Source organism: Strix aluco, chromosome 1 (genome assembly GCF_031877795.1).
Source record: "Strix aluco isolate bStrAlu1 chromosome 1, bStrAlu1.hap1, whole genome shotgun sequence".
Taxonomy (NCBI): domain Eukaryota; kingdom Metazoa; phylum Chordata; class Aves; order Strigiformes; family Strigidae; genus Strix; species Strix aluco.
Window position 1 is genome coordinate 23,275,003 of NC_133931.1, and position 15,605 is coordinate 23,290,607.

Genomic DNA, 15,605 nt, shown 5'->3' on the forward strand with positions numbered 1-15,605 from the left:
TTGTTAATGCCCCCCAACCTGATAAAAGACATTCCCTGCCGGCAGCCAACTGCGCGGGGTCGCTAACTTGACAGTGAGGAACATATGGTCAAAGGAAGATGCAACAGGTGTGACACGAAAAGAGCCTGTGCACTTGGTCTGGCAAAGATGCCCCCCACTAGGTCACAAAACAAGCCCCCACTGGTAGTGCACCTCTCACAAACACTGGGTTTGCAGTATCAATGGTTTTGTGGGCTCAGCAGCCAGCCTTCTCCCAAAGTGTTTCATTCAGACTAATTAAGACCCTCCTCAAAAAAACCCAAAGAAAAACCGTATCTTACTTAGGAAGCTTGGTATAAAAGAAGCAGAGAAAAGGATCTCTAGCAAACATGGAGATAGAATTTAGATTTTAAAGCCCTAGGAGCAAAAAAAAAAAAAAAAGTGCCTCCTTTATTTTTAAATCCCTTTGAACATTTTCAGATCTGTAAAAATACTCAGTTAGAACAACTGTAATCAAAATAATATACTGTGTATTTTTGTAATCTAGTTTGGGAATTCTTTTCCATTCCCAAAACATAACACAGGATCGTTTTTTGGTAGAGAAACATTTCTATTTTTGCAATTTATTTTTTCTCTGAAGAAAATGCACTTTTAAATTATGTGCAGGATGGATTCATAAATTTGAAGCAGTTTGCAGACTGTTAGAGCTGAAAAAATAATTTGAGAGTTTGCAGCGTTCAGTCCAGGTATTCTCGCATCCAGGCCTTTCCGCTGAGACACTCCTGACAGCTGGGTACAATTCAGCTGATGACTTGCTCTTTGTTATGCTGTCAGCGGAGCTGCCGAGCATTTCTGACTCAGGTGGGCAGAACGCTTCACACCCCAGTAGCCATGACCACAGACTGGGAGGAACCCAGCGGGAGCTATTGTTGCCAAGGGAGAATTTGTCAGAGCAAGAAGCTCGCTGGGGAGTGCTGGGGAAGGGAGGAACAGGCCAAAATCACCAGCTAGGCTGGTCTGTGGGAGGAAGATCATGGCGGGGGGTGGGATTTTTGGTTGGTGGCAAAGCACCAAGGCATAGAAAAGGAGCACTTTAGTGCTGCGTATATCCAAATGAATGTGTTGAAGAGCCCTCTGAACATCCTTTGAGCCGCTATGCCTTATTTACTTGCCTTATTTACTTGGAGAGGTGATATGCTGGAGATACAAATTGTTCTGTGAATGTTGGAGCGGTGCCAGGGACCGCGTGAGCCAGAGGTAGGACATGCCTAGCAAACTCCCAAACCTTCGTGGGAGGGGCACACTGCACAAGTGCCAGGAGAGGCTTCATTTACAGCTGAGGCACAAGTATGTCAGCCTAGCTTATTACCCAAGAACCTGCAAGAAAAGTCTTCCCCAAGTTTGCGTCCAGCTGTTTGAGGGGTAGGTTTGGTATTGCAGATGAAGTGCCTGTGCACCAAGAGCTTAAAAGTTTCATAAGAAAGAGAACTCCTAACCGTGTTTTCCTCATCACCAGCTATCTGTAGGAGATGGAGAAAACAAATAGTTCGGAGAGCTTCTTGGTCAGTGTAGTATTACCACACTGACTCATGGATTTAAGCATGCTCTGTGGAGTTCAGGGCATTTCGAGAACTTCCTGCCTGAACATCAACCATAGCTCTAGTTGGACACTTCCAAATCTCCACCTTGTCTTATAATCTGCTTACTAACATCCCCCCACACCACGTGCTTTCCAATAGTTGCAGGATGCAGCACAGATCTTTCTATCCTTTAAGACCATCTATGGATTTCATCTGCAGTAGTGATTTTTACTGCTTCTTTTTCTTCAGCCAAATTCTGAAACTAGATATGCTTCATACTTCTTTTATTACCATTCTTCCTTTTTGTTTTCACAGCAGGTGGAACATTTTCTATAGCAGGTTTTTTGAGTTTAGTTTTTGTCCCCAAATCTTGTCCCTCCACCTATTCTATCCTTGGGTAAACCATCTTCTCTGAAAATTGGCACTGGAACACATCTTAATCCATGGCCTAGCAAGTCTTCCTGTGCACTGTTGTCTCCATACAACTTTTACATTTGCAGGCGTGAGCTGTAACCAGCTCTGGTGACAGTTTTTCTGTTAAAGAAGAAGAAAAAAAATGACATTGTAAAATCTGGAGCTGATCAACAAATCTGTTGGTGAAGCGCCGAGGAACTCACAGCATTCTGAAGTTAGTCTGCTGCTATTATTGCTGCTCGCATGCTGCTTACCATATTACAGAGATCATTTGGTTACAGCCTAGTTGCACTCTTAATTAGCTGAGCCAGAAGCCTGCCAAGTTTGAAAAAAAAAAGTTTAACTGACAAGTGAGACATTAACTATTGGAGAGATAATAACATCCATAAACTTGTTAGTCTCCTTCAGCAGTTTCACTTTCTTCTCATCAAAACCCCATTTTCAAGTTCAGTAATAAGAAAAAGAGAATCCAGAAGTTGGGGGGAAAAAGAGTACCTGTGCTGTGAGACCTTAGGCCTGGAGGTTTTGCTTCAAAAATCTTTCCTTGAGGCTTAGGTTTCAAAGTCTGCCCTAGATAAATGATGAGAAAGATTGGCTTGGTAACTCTGGCTTGCAAGTGACAGGGTGGGATCTCAGCCCCTTCTTTGGCTAAGGTTTTCTGTACGGCCACAGGCAAATCACGTGGACATTTGCCTGAGAGCTTTGTCCCTACAAAGTCTTATCCCACATGACTGGGTGTAGGTGTCAATTTGCTGTTGACCTTTAAACAACTGTAAAACTGTAACTTGGCCACATTGCAAGCACTCCCACTAATTTTATACTTCCTGGGGCTTATCTATTATGCAAAACCTGACAGGTTTCACAAGCTGGGAAGTTGTGCAGAAGAGCAGCTTTTATCACAGCCCAGTACTATGCATGTGTCTATTCTTTGTTTTGACATCCGCTCAATTGTGTCCTGTTTAGATAATTGACCAGAGAAGAACTACAAAAACTTTCCATGCTAGATAAGGTATCCATCTTGAGGAAGAACCTGACAGAAAAGACAAAAAGGATACAAGGCATTTTTCTTTGTTTCCCAGGCTAAGCCAATTTGTAAAATAAACAACCCTCACACAATTTTTTAGAGTAATACAGACCCTGTGGGACAGTTGTAAGCCTCCATACCTTATAGAAATATTCTAAAATTATCCATTGGGTTGGATATAATATTTGAAATGTATGTATAGATTAAAAAATAATAATTTGCTTAATTCTAGTTAGCTTCTTTTAAACTAGATTCATGAGTCTCACCACATAACAGCTGGTAGCTGGCAGGGGGGCTCAATAAGAATACACAAATGTTTGATGAGTATAAATATCAAAGCAGGAGATACTCCAGTCAGGATGGAAAAGGGTCAGTACCAATTAGTTTTGTTAAAGCTATTGACATGAGCACATCCTAACAGGCTGGTTGAACTCTTTGGATGAAGAAACAGCCATTAACTGGCTCCCACCAGGGTATATCTGAGACCTCATTACTAAATCAGACAGAATTCTTAGGCTGGTTAAGTTACAGGAACTGATGCTGAGCCAGAAGAGCAAGGGGAATACAAAGATAGTCATAGGCTCCAGAGATTCTTGGGAGGAAACAAGGTGTTCAGGGTGGGAAGGAGGAAGAAGGGGCAGGGCAAGAGAATCGAGTTGCTCTGCAAAAAATAAAACAAACAAGGCAGGGTTTGATTGATTGTTCTCATGGAGTTGTGTTCTTTGTCTCCTAAAGTCTTCTCTGCTAACAACCTCAGGTTCTCTTCCAAAACCCACTCTCCATATAGGGCACATGCTATGCTCAATCAAAAATCTTTGAGCGTACTCAGGCAGGCTGGCAGCTCTCAACCGCTATATAAAGGCTGGCTTCCACCTGCCTTTTCCACAGCACAGGCATTTAATTACGTGCTTTGTCCTCTGTACAGCTGCAGTTTTTCACAGACCTTATTTATCTTGAGATTTCAGCTCATCTTTCAAATTTGGTTGAAATTGGGTCCCAAAGTTTTTAAGGGGAATTGCTGAATGTACAGAGAGATAAACAACACAATCTCATAAACCTCATTTCAAAGACAACCAGGCTAAAAAATGCCAGTTTTTAATTTCTGATCCTGTTCATGCCAAATGTTGTCTAACATTTCAGCAGCAATCTGTGGCCCTGAGAGCCTCTTTCAATATCCTATCAAGAATATAAAGTAAATTGTGATAAATGTAGTCAGTATAAAATAAAATTAGTTGAAATTGGTTGCTGGGATGCAAAACTGAACTTGACAGGCAGTTGTGAGGAAACTTGCAAGAAAATGCTTATGTATTTCTTTGGAGCTTAGCAGCCTGGAGCTGTCAAGATGGTTTTGCACATGCTCAGCAGCAAAAACAAGGGAACTGAGCGATTTTACCAGTGGAAAACGTAAGTTCCTACTGTATTAAGCAAACCTTCAAGATTAGAAATGCTATTAATGTCTGTAACTTGAATAAAGTTACTTGAATATGTATTTGGGGGCCTAAGTTGCCCTTGTAAATCTACATCTTGAATTTCTTTAGTAGCCTGTTCTGATCATTTTGCCAAGTGCTTGTGAAAATCTAAATAAAATATATTAGTAAGTTCTCCTTCATCCATACCTCTATCGAACCATTCAGATACCAGTAAGAGATGAATGAGATTTTTCTACTCTAGAAATTGTCATTTCTTAGAACACCTCATAAAATGACCTTTGAGGTGCTGTGTAATTCCATTTTTAACTCCAAATTATCATCTACACAATTCACTGTACTAATAATTCCTTGGATTACCTTATCAAAATACAGGTTCAATACATTACCCATTGATCCTTCTAATGACAAATGTTTATAGTGAGAGGTTGCATGTGTCCTATAGCAGCTATGCTATTTTGTTTTTGAGGTCCTCCAGAAATCCTCAGGGCATACCCTATGAGACTGGAGACTTGCACCTTAGCATTTTTTCTCACGCCTTCAACTCTAACAGCTATGGTATATTTCTAAATAATGTAAAGAAAATAAATAATTTATCATTTAAAAAATAAGCAACAAACTCAGGATAAATGCATACAAGACAAGAAGCTCTGAAACTAAGTGCAGAACTGATTTGAAACAAGACATTATGGAGCCTTTTTCCTGACAATCAACATTAAAATAACATTAGCTAGTAAGTGCAAATAAATAAAAAATAAGTCCAAAAATAAATCAAAGTAGGTATAATAGAATGATGTTAGTCTCAAGTTTGCTTCAAGACATCCTGTCTCTTCTGGTAACACTTTTTAAGTATTATTTTGCTCACTCAAGAGCAGTTACACATAACGGAAATTAATACAAGCTAAAAAGAGTTCCAAGTTCCCAAATCCCAATGGCTATTGTTTGCAAAAAGAAAACAACTGTTTTCATCTGTAAACCAACAGAATTACTCTGGATTCAGTAATTCAGGGTGTAATTCAGTCCTGTGTGGAGGCTCGGGATAAGACAGATGCACAGTTAATTTATCACCACCATATTAAATTCGCTCAAAGTCATACTTCCAGCCCTGGAGGACCCACGTTCAGTCAGTGCTCCCAGTGGAGCAGGTGGCCAACTGCCTTCACCCATCCCAGGGCAAAGCACCCCTGTTCTGGCACCATCCATCTTGCTTCCTGTAGGGATAAATGGAGAAGAAAACATATGCAATACGCTCTTTTAGTATATCTGTGGAAGACACACAAATACCTCAGCATTGGGCAATCAGTTAGGAATGAGAATATAATAAAATCATAATATATAAACCGTATACATTCCACTTCCAGGCCTCTGTCTAGCCAACTGTTTTCAAACACTCATGTTAAATTTCCTTTTTGCTGCTGATGTTGGGGATATTTCATTTGATTTCTTCACAGTTCTGATGACTGCAGCAGCATCCCTAAAACACCCCTTAGCTGCATCTCAAAATAGTCTGATTAATCAACCTTATTCAAGAGTGATGAACTTTGTTCTTCCGTGCAGCTTTTGATTTTGCATCTAATATTGTAAAATCAACTCAGGTACAGAAACAAACTTCCCTGGGAAAGTGGATACACCCAAAGCAATGCCAAGGTGCCTGTTTTCAAAATGAACTCCCAGCAATTAAAGAATTTACACACTTTTACATTCAATATGTCACTAACGCACTTGAATGCTACAATGAAAGGAACCAAATTAGATCCATATATGGACCTATACATACACGACAGCCTCACCACCCAGAACTCTCAAACCCTCCTTCCAGTTAACTGGTTACTGAAACTTATTGCAGCCCCTCAAGTGCGGCCAGGTCCTGATGTTTTCCCCCATCTCATAAACTAAATGTCAGAAATTTAATTCTTTAGATTAAATTCAGCTGTTAGTGACCCCTGTGCAAACTTAAAGTCTTTCATACCTTTCAGGAGCTTTTTCTAAACAAGGAAGAACAGCATCTAGCTTCCTTTCTCAGAAAGGTCAGTAGGAAGTAAAGAGCAGTGCTGATTTATTTTCATCATTCGGTGACAAGTTCTGTGAAGGAAGTTGCCATTTTACATTACTTTTTTTCAGAATCAGGTAATGTGATAAGTTACGATTCATTACTTCTATGCCATTTATTTGGTGGGTATCCTGACATTCTTCCTGGATACTTGTCACTTCGGTGACAAGATGCTTGCAAACATTTAAAATTATTTTGGTGAAAATGACCTTTGCATTTTACTGACAGTTGAATCTGAGGAATCATCCCTGGGGACACTTCCAACCATGCACTAACTCTCTACTTTATATACTTAAACCAGTCCATACACAAAATCATTTGAGGATTTTAATCCAAGGTACAGGATTATTTATGCAGGACTCAATGGTACTTTGATTCCTCAGTGAAATGTGTAATTTTTTATCAAACAGATCATGGAAAGACAGGTGAGGAGGTTAGAGAAGGTTCTGAGGACGAGGCAGAGAGCAAGGCCATGTGAGATCCAGCAGCTCTAACTACTTTCCACCCACTGATGGAAAACATCAGCCTTATCCACAATATATATGTTTTATCACTGGCACCTGACAGAGAGTCAGAATCTGACTCACTTTAGACCACTGGGGGTAAAAAAAAAGGAAAAGTCAAGTCTAAAATGCATCCAAGGTCTCTCAGTTGGGTCAACCTACGAGAGTGTCCTGAGGAGGAAGGGTATCAGTTGATCCAAAAGCACAATCAGACTACAAAGGAGAGGAATGAAAGATCTAATTTCCTTGTGCAAAGCTTGAAGTTTGGCTTGTAAATCACAGGTTGTGGCCAAGGAAAGAAATAAAGATAGCTAGGACATATTCATAAAAATGTTAATAATGTTTTATTCCAGGAAGGTGGTAATACTCTGATGATCTTGCTCTTGCTAAGTGGGGAGCAAGAAGCTCAAAGCCCTGCAGCAGCACACAAAGGCTGTGTAAGAATACACCTGTATACAGTATAATCATGTAGCCTGAGAATCAGCACAGAAAGGTAGGTAACAAAGTCACAAGTCAGGATTTTGAGCAAACAGCTTTCGGAAAAGTAGCTCCTGACAGCAGGAGAGCACACGACAGAGCTGCCAACTCTTCTTTTTTTCCCCTGCAGGCTGCAGATTTGCAGAATCATCTCCTGGTCTCCAGAGGAATGCCCTTTGCTAGGCTGCCTTTTCTCATTTTCCTGTTCCCAGGAAAAAAAAAACCAACAGTCAATCAGAACATCTCCATTTTCTAGCAGCAGTCTGGTTAGCACCAAGACTAACTACCACTGCACCTTCCAGTCCTGGCAGCATTCGATGACTTTTAAGAGCTATTCCTATGGACTTCCTGGACTGCCTTCCCTGGCCTGTGTGAGGGTAACCCCCCAGAAACCCTGCCGTCCCCTGCTAGGGTGTGGATAATCCTGCCTTGCCACCCATCCACTTTTAATTAAACATGGTTAAGCACAGGGAAGAATAACTAAGGGCTTATGGGAGAAAGGATGGGAGGGAAGAAGAAAGAACTAAATGCTGTGTTAGAAACTAAAAGATACCTAGGGTCATTTTCTCCCCCTCCCCCTCCATTTCTTCCTCTCATATAAGAAAGTAAAGTAAGAATGACTGTAAATAAACACACATGTATGTACTTTTGTATGCAAATGTGTCTAACTCTACAAATGAGTTTTTGCTCCTAGCTGCCGACAAGGACTCCTGACAGTCTGAGATAGTGAAAGTGCAAGTCATCGAACAAAAAGCTGTGTGGAGAACAGCAGAGAAAATGCATTTGAAGAAAAGGGAAACTGCTTAAAGCCTATCTTTTTAAGAGACAAAGTTCCCTGGTCAAAACTGCAATAAGCAGGACAAAATAAAACATTTCACACTGGGGGAAAAGTGCAGGAAATATAAGAATAGAAGACAGCAGGAGAGTATCTGTTCAAGAGACAGCATATGCAAAGGTGAGTAATGTCTAATTCCTTGGATCTGTTTCAAATGGCAGCGTTCATGAAATCCAGAGGAGTGGAACTGGTGTTTGGCAAAAATAGCCCACTTAAAGGGGAATGAGTGCAGCATCTATTGACATATGGGGCTGTTAGCAAACAAAAAACTATGGTTAGTGTCAATTAGGGTTGTTGCAGGAGACGTTCTATTCACTCCAAAACCAGAAATAATGGAAAGGACTGAATGGAAAGGCTGATGTTTTCTTTCCACAAATCTATTAACACTGCCTACAGTATTGCAGCCTCCTTCACAAGGGGTTCCCCTGTATTTCCCGGAGATATCAAAAAGCAATACATACCTGTGCTTCATCTAACGTATGCTCCAGTCTGGATTCTTTATGCACTTTTAAGGATTATTATTTTTCCTGTATCAGTTAATTTTTCATCATGTTACCACAAAATATTCAAGTACCTCTGAAAACGTATAGTCTACATTTGGGTGGCTGCCATTTCAATGAGACTTTTCTGCAAAATAAAGGTTTAAAGCTTATGTTAAAAATGAACTCTGTAACATAACTTGAAGCAAGTTGCAGCAAATGCTGTGCCATCATACCATCTGTGTTCAAGCACAGCTCTCAAGCTCTCCTCCTATTGCTTCCCAAAGTGGAAAATAATGGTAAAAAATAAAAACAGATAAGATGAAGAAGCACTGTGTATTGGAATACATTATGAACCTGAGCCTTACGATGCTTGTTTCAAAAATGAACTCCTCTGTATCTGTATGCCCCAACAAAGCATCACTAGGGAAGTAAAAAGGAATGTTATATTCTTCTTCACATTTAAATTAAGCAACGGTGATGTTCTCACCTGACACAGCTAGTAAATTCTGGTGAGCTTTGCTCTACTTGATATTGCCCACTTTGCTTTTTTTTAGCTCTCTTCACAAGCGTTCCAACAATATTCCACCGGAACGTGAGAGAAATTCATTAAACCTTGGAGTAAATGGAAGACACTAGAACTGGTAAGAAATAAAAAATAAAAAAAAACCCAAACCACTGTTAAATTAATGTCTAAGATAACAGAAGTTGCTGGACAAAACTTACACAGAGAAAAATGTACGTTATTACAAACCCCAACATACATCTTAGGTCATGAGAAAGGGTAGTAAGAGATCCATAAACAAACCCTATAGGTAAAATGCCACCACAGAAAACCTAACTGTTCTTTATATGATACAATTTTAAGGGTAAATGAAAAAAAGCCCTATTCTGAAAAAGTCAGCTGTGTCACATGGAGCTTAAAACAGCACCTTTCTGATATTCAGTCAGAACACAGGATTGTTGTTTTGAAGATTTAGAAATAAAACCCCCATTGTGGTCACTTTACCGCACTCTCAGGTCTACAGGCACTTCATCACTGCAGGGCGGAAGGAAGACAAGGAACATGCTGAGAAGCTGCCCTAGAAGTGCCTGGAAAAGACAGAGAGGCATGCAGGCAAGGCTAGGAGGCATGAGGGAGAAGGCAGCGCATCTGCAGGAGAACCTGTTGACGCTGTTTTCTCCGGTACCGTCCCGACAAGTCACTTGTGTCAAGAACACAAATACATTCATAACTTCCTCTTGCTTTCCGAGAAGCAAGCGCCCCACTCTTCCTATGCTATTCCCACATACTGCCCTACCAACAGATTTTCATGACCTTGACTACACAAATACGTGTCCATCCTGCACTGCGGCTATTTCTGTGTAAGTTGTTTTGAACGGTTGGTCAAGCAAGTGTTGGTGATCCGAGCAGGAGTTGCTCAGAAAGCTGCTGCCGCTTGACTTCCAGTTACAGTTCCACAGCTGGGATACAGTAACTGACCACCTGACCAGAGCCTGAGGTTTTATCTGAGACCTTGCATTGAAAAGGAGTAGGGCAGGAGGGCTCACCAGGGTCTCCCACAGGACAAGAGCATGCCCGTGGGAGGAAACGTCCCTCTCCCACTGGAGGTGCTCCTGTTCCATGGCATTGCCAGATACAATGAGTCTGTAAATCACCCAACCCCCTCTATCCTACCTGACCCTTTTCAAAAAACGTATTGAGATGCTTTCTCCATCTTATTATTCTCCATTTTATTTCTAATTCTGCGAGATAGCGCTGATCCCAGAGCCCAGAAGGCAGCATACAGGTCAGGACACTGTGTACTTGACAGAGGAATTCAAGCTGGGGCACGCTGTTCAAAAAGGGGACAAATGAATGCAGGCTTTGCACACCTTTGGGAAACACTCTTTTTTCACAAAAAGCGTTTCTAACAACAGCTATGTTTATTATTTTAATACTCTTCCCACTCCTGTCAGCACGTTCTCGGCACCGTTTGCGTGGTGCTGGCCGAAACGCCCGTTCGCCTTTCCAAGGGAGAGGCTCTCCAAGGGCCGCCCCGCACCTGCAGAGCCCGGCCCGCACGTCCACCCGTCCACCCGCCGGTCCCGGGCAGGGTCTCCCAGGGCCCAGCCACCGCTGCCGGGGCTATTGCCCGGGCTCCGCCCGCTGCCCGCTCCCGGGTCCTTCCCTCCCCACCCGCCACCTCCTTCCCGCTCCCGCGCCGGGGTCAGGGTCCTGTGCGCGGTCCGAGGCCTCGCAGGGCACGCGCCGGCCGTCGCGCCGGCCCCTCGGCGCCGCCGGAGCTCACCCGCCAGCCCGGCCCCCGCCGCAGGCACCCCTCGGTGCGGCCCTGCGATGGGAACGGGGCGGGACGCTCCGCCAGGCCCCGCGGGGGCCCGACACGGCGGGTTAACTGGAAAAACTCGGCCCTCGTGGCAGGAGAGGTTGCCGGGGTCCATGGAGGGGGGGGGGGGGTGACGCCCCCACACAACCCACGGCCGCACTAAGTGGCGCCGCCCCCGCCCCGTTTCCACACGGCGCCCCGTGCCGCAGGCGCGGGAACGGCTCCGCCACCGCCGATCGCCTCAGCCGACCGGCGGCGGAAGCAGGGGAGGGTGACGGGGACTCCCCGCCGGGCGGCGGCCGGAGCGGGCCGGGCCGGGCGGGGCGGCTGGCGGCGTGTCAGAGGCCAGGGCTGAGGGGGCGGGACGTCGCCTCGCCCCGGCCGGGCCCGGCCCTGCCCTGCGGCAGCCCTGCAGCGCGGACCGGCTCGGCTCCGCAGTTCGGGGAAGGCGGGGGGGGAGGGGGGGGGGGAGGGGGAGGGGAGAGGCGCGCGCCCGCGGGCGGGGCCGCCGGTTCGGGGCGTGTCCCGCGGCCCGCGCGCCGCCGGCGCCCGCGGCGGTTGGCGAGGCCTCCGCCCTGTGGCGCGCCGGGGGAGGTGCGGGCTCGTGCTCGCGCCTTCGCCGTTGCCATGGCGCCGCTTGACGTCACGGGCGGTGCGCTGCCCGTGCGTTGCGGCGCGGTGATTGGCGGAGACGCCGTGTGTGGCGCTGGGAGAGAGGCTGCAGCGCAGCGAGCCGCGAGACAGGCACAGTCCGCGCCGGCCGCCCGCCCCGAGACACCCGCCGCCGCGCTCCCGTCGCCGCGCACAGGTAACGGGGCCCGCCGCGCTGCCCCGCCTCCGGCCGCCGCGCCGGGCGGCCGCCCCGGGACCCTGCCCCCCGCCCCCGGGGGGGTGGGGGGGGTGGGGGGGCGAGCGAGGCGGCCGGCGGGGCAGCGTCGAGCCCTCCCTACCCTCACCTCCTCCGGCCTCACCTCCTCCGGCCTCACCGGCGGGGCGACGGGAGCAGCCTGCCCCGTGGGGGCCGCTGCGGAGGGCGGCGGGGGCCGCGCAGGTGAGGCCGCGGCTGCCCCTCCCCGCCGGCGAGGAGGGAGGGGGGAGGGGAAGAGCCACCGGGGGTGGCGGGGCGGGGGAGGGGGCGGCAGGTGAGGGCCCCGCCCGTGGCGCGGCGGGCGGGGGCGACCCGGCGGCCGTGGGCGCATGGGGCGGGCGGGGGGGGGCGCCGCCTCCGCCGGGCGAGGGGCGGGGGGCCGGCGCGCGGGGCGCGGGCGGCCGCCGCTGGGTGTGGTCTCCCGCCGGGAGCGCTGCCCGGGCGCGGAAGAGCCGCAGCGGCCGCCCCTCGGTCGGGCTCGCTTCCCTCCTCTCCGCCCAGCCCCCCCCCCCGCCTCCACCCATCTTCCCCCTCACGTCCCCGCCCCGGCCGGGGGGTCCGGGCGGCAGCGGCGGCTCCCCCGGGACAGGAGGGGGCTCCTCCGCCGCCGCCCCCTCTCTTTTTCCCCCCCCCCGTCCCCGGGACTGGGCCCGCGGGCTTCCTCTCATCCGGTCGCTGCCGGGGCGGGTACGCGGTATCCTCCCCCGCCGCCGCCCCCGGCGCTGGGCGGAGGTGAGCGGCATTAACGCGCGCTGAAGTGGGCTGGGCTCCGGCGCCGATCCGCCATGACAAAGGCGGCCGGCGAGGCGCTCGGTGTCCCCGCGGCGGGCGGATGCGGCGGCCGCAGCGCGGGGAGGGGCAGCGGGAGGGGCGGCCCGGAGCGCGCCTCCTCGCCCCGGGGGCCGTGGCGCCCGCTCCCCCCGTCGCCCGCTCCATTTTCCGCTGTCACCTCGCGGGCAGCGCCCAGCCCTCGCCGCGCCTGCGGGCGGTCGCTCTCGGCCGCCGGGAACTGCGGGCGGCCTGGCCTGGCTGCCTGGGGAGGAGGGTGCCGCAGCAGCCTGCGGCCCGCCGGACTGGCCTTGGGGCTGGCGTTTTAACCACGCTCGTCCTGATCGCGCCGGGTGATACATGACCGTAGCCAAAACCGTGCTTTAAAATGGCTCCTTAACCCCGCTGTTCACCGGGCGGTCCCGTTCCCAACGCACGTTTGCAAACGCTGCAGAACAGCTGCTGAGTTTGTCCTCCGGTGTTGGGGGTAGGAGCTACTAAAACTTTCCCTTTCAGGTGACTGGGATGTTAAAACGTGCTTGATTTATCCCGAAGTGGAAGATAGTGCTGCTGTTGTTTGTGGTAACTTGATGCAAAATGACAAAAACGTTAATGGTTAAAGATTAAGATGCTGGACTGTCGTGTATGGAACATACAGAAATATATAAAGCATGCATGACCAAAATCCAGTCAAACTTTAAAGGGTGGTGTATCCCAAAGCACATTGCCAGGGCCTCAAAATGATCAGGTCAGGGTACATAAAAGGGTGTGGGGTGAGCGAGGAGTAATCTTTCCTGCTGTACCAAAAAAAAAATAAAAAAATATACCCAATACTGCTGTTAAGCAGAGCTTGATTTTATCTTTTTTTAAGTGTTGATAAGATGTGGGTTATGAAGCATGTCAGCCAGGTTGTTCTATCTCAAACACTGATGTTGAAATTTTACTATTTAAAAATATTAGTTCCTTTTGTCTCTGAAAGCGTAGCCTCTCAGGCTGAGCAGCAGTACCTGGCTCAGAATGTCTACTGTATCCCATTTTGGGAAAGGAAGTTAACATTGTTGAAGGGTGTACACCTTGAAGTTTAGATATTTGGTGCATTCTGACTTTGTAACACCCGGTGTGGGATTTGATTTGCAGATCACTATGCCAAGTATTTCTGCATGTAACTGTAAGATTCTGTTAAGGCACAGAGAGTTGTCTGGTACTGTTTGTCTAGCCTTTATTCAGTCTCCTGTGAAAAACTTCTATTGGATATTTTGTCAATTTTTTTATCTTGATAATTGGATGCAGTTGATGCTGCAGCTTGAATGTGGTCTTAGGAGAGAGTGATAGCAAAGAACTAGGATCATTTATGTGCATAAGATAGGAGTGATTTGCTTTCAGTTCACCTTTGGATGCTTTTGTTTGCATTTATTAAAATAATAACATACTTTTAAGTTAACGATTTTTCAGGAGGAAGCAGTGACTTAAACTCCTCAATCCATGTATCCATATGTTTGAGCATTGAGTGCTTGTAGTCTGGATTTCAGTTGTACCTCTTACAGTTCCAAACTACTTAGAAAATGGTTGTTCTGCATATGAAATTAAAACACCTTTGTCCGTGATCAATGTCTGAATAATGCCTCACTATTTTTCCTCTTTAGAAATATCAGCATGGATAAAAATGAGCTGGTGCAGAAGGCCAAACTGGCTGAGCAGGCTGAAAGATATGATGACATGGCAAGTTGTATGAAGTCTGTGACTGAGCAAGGAGCTGAGTTGTCCAACGAAGAGAGGAATCTTCTCTCTGTTGCCTATAAAAATGTTGTAGGAGCCCGTAGGTCATCTTGGAGAGTCGTCTCAAGTATTGAACAAAAGACGGAAGGCGCTGAGAAAAAGCAGCAGATGGCTCGAGAATACAGAGAGAAAATTGAGACTGAGCTAAGAGACATCTGCAATGATGTGCTGGTGAGAAATAATGAAACTGTTGATCCATTTTTACTTAGAGTTGCAGGGTAAATGGTGCTGGGCCCTCTGGGACTACTTCTAGTCTGTCAGCAGAGCTGTGGTCTCCTATGCTATTTCTGAAGGACAGGGTTTTAAAAAATGACTTTTCTTTCTCTCATGTATTGATTATTTATATACAAATCATCATAGTTATGAATGCTAATGAATTTGGAGATTGTTGAAACGTTATTGTATGTAAAGAATAGTTATGAAAAATCAACATATATCTTTGAAACTAGATACAAGTTTGGGGTTTTCTCTTCCGCCCTTCTCCGTCAGATCACTTTGTACCCTAGATCACTTTGATTTCTGCAACTTCAGTATGCTGCTCTAATTGTAAGAGGTAGTTCTTACTCTACGGAAATTGTGCCCCTCCCTGGGTAAGATGATGTAATGTTAGTTATGACTCAGCCATGCAGAAAATTGTCTGCAGGAAGAGGCAGTAGAAATGCTGTGATACCCTCTTAAACTTAAAATTTTTAGTAGCAAACTAAAAGAGTGTTCACGTTAGGCATTTTCTGTGGCTTGTAGTTATGTTAAAATGTGCATGTACCCAGCAAACAACCCTATATTTTTGTTGGGAGACTGGTTTACAAAATCCAAATGCTTATTCCAGATTGTCAGGTTTTTTTCAACTGCATATGCCTGTGGTGCTTCAGCAAGCACACGATTAGCGGATGTCCAGTCCCATGACCGCTTGTGAGGCAGATGTTACTGTCAGCAGTAGAATTGTCCCCTGCACTGTGGATCCTGCTGGTGTGTCATCCCATATGTGACAGGGATCACGTACCTGGAGGTGACAGAATGACACGTGATATGAGGGAAGTGTTAAATAGCTAAGTATGTGCTTGAAGATCTGATGTCAAACGAAAATTAAGATCAATGAGT

General features: G+C 46.8%; 1 protein-coding gene and 1 long non-coding RNA gene across 4 annotated transcripts in view; one reads left to right on the forward strand and one right to left on the reverse strand.

The window, feature by feature from the left end:
- Positions 1 to 145: 145 nt before the first annotated feature.
- On the reverse strand, positions 146 to 11,365 carry LOC141919406 (uncharacterized). 3 transcript variants are annotated; one of them, XR_012621971.1, is made up of 6 exons: positions 9,259 to 11,365; positions 8,751 to 8,916; positions 6,394 to 6,506; positions 5,522 to 5,635; positions 2,228 to 2,288; positions 146 to 2,093 (listed from the first exon to the last, which is right to left on the reverse strand). It is a non-coding gene; the product is annotated as an uncharacterized LOC141919406 (long non-coding RNA). The 3 variants fall into 3 exon arrangements; XR_012621972.1 differs by lacking the exons at positions 146 to 2,093; positions 2,228 to 2,288 and adding an exon at positions 2,495 to 2,543; XR_012621969.1 differs by lacking the exons at positions 146 to 2,093; positions 2,228 to 2,288 and having other exon boundaries at positions 4,558 to 5,635.
- A 406-nt stretch (positions 11,366 to 11,771) lies between these two features.
- YWHAZ (tyrosine 3-monooxygenase/tryptophan 5-monooxygenase activation protein zeta) overlaps positions 11,772 to 15,605 on the forward strand; it is a 28,642-nt gene continuing 24,808 nt past the window's right edge. Inside the window, exons 1-2 of the mRNA XM_074814899.1 lie at positions 11,772 to 11,903; positions 14,375 to 14,678. Coding sequence (XP_074671000.1) covers positions 14,385 to 14,678 — 294 coding nt within the window. The 5' untranslated portion in view covers positions 11,772 to 11,903; positions 14,375 to 14,384. The remainder of the gene's footprint in view (positions 11,904 to 14,374; positions 14,679 to 15,605) is intronic.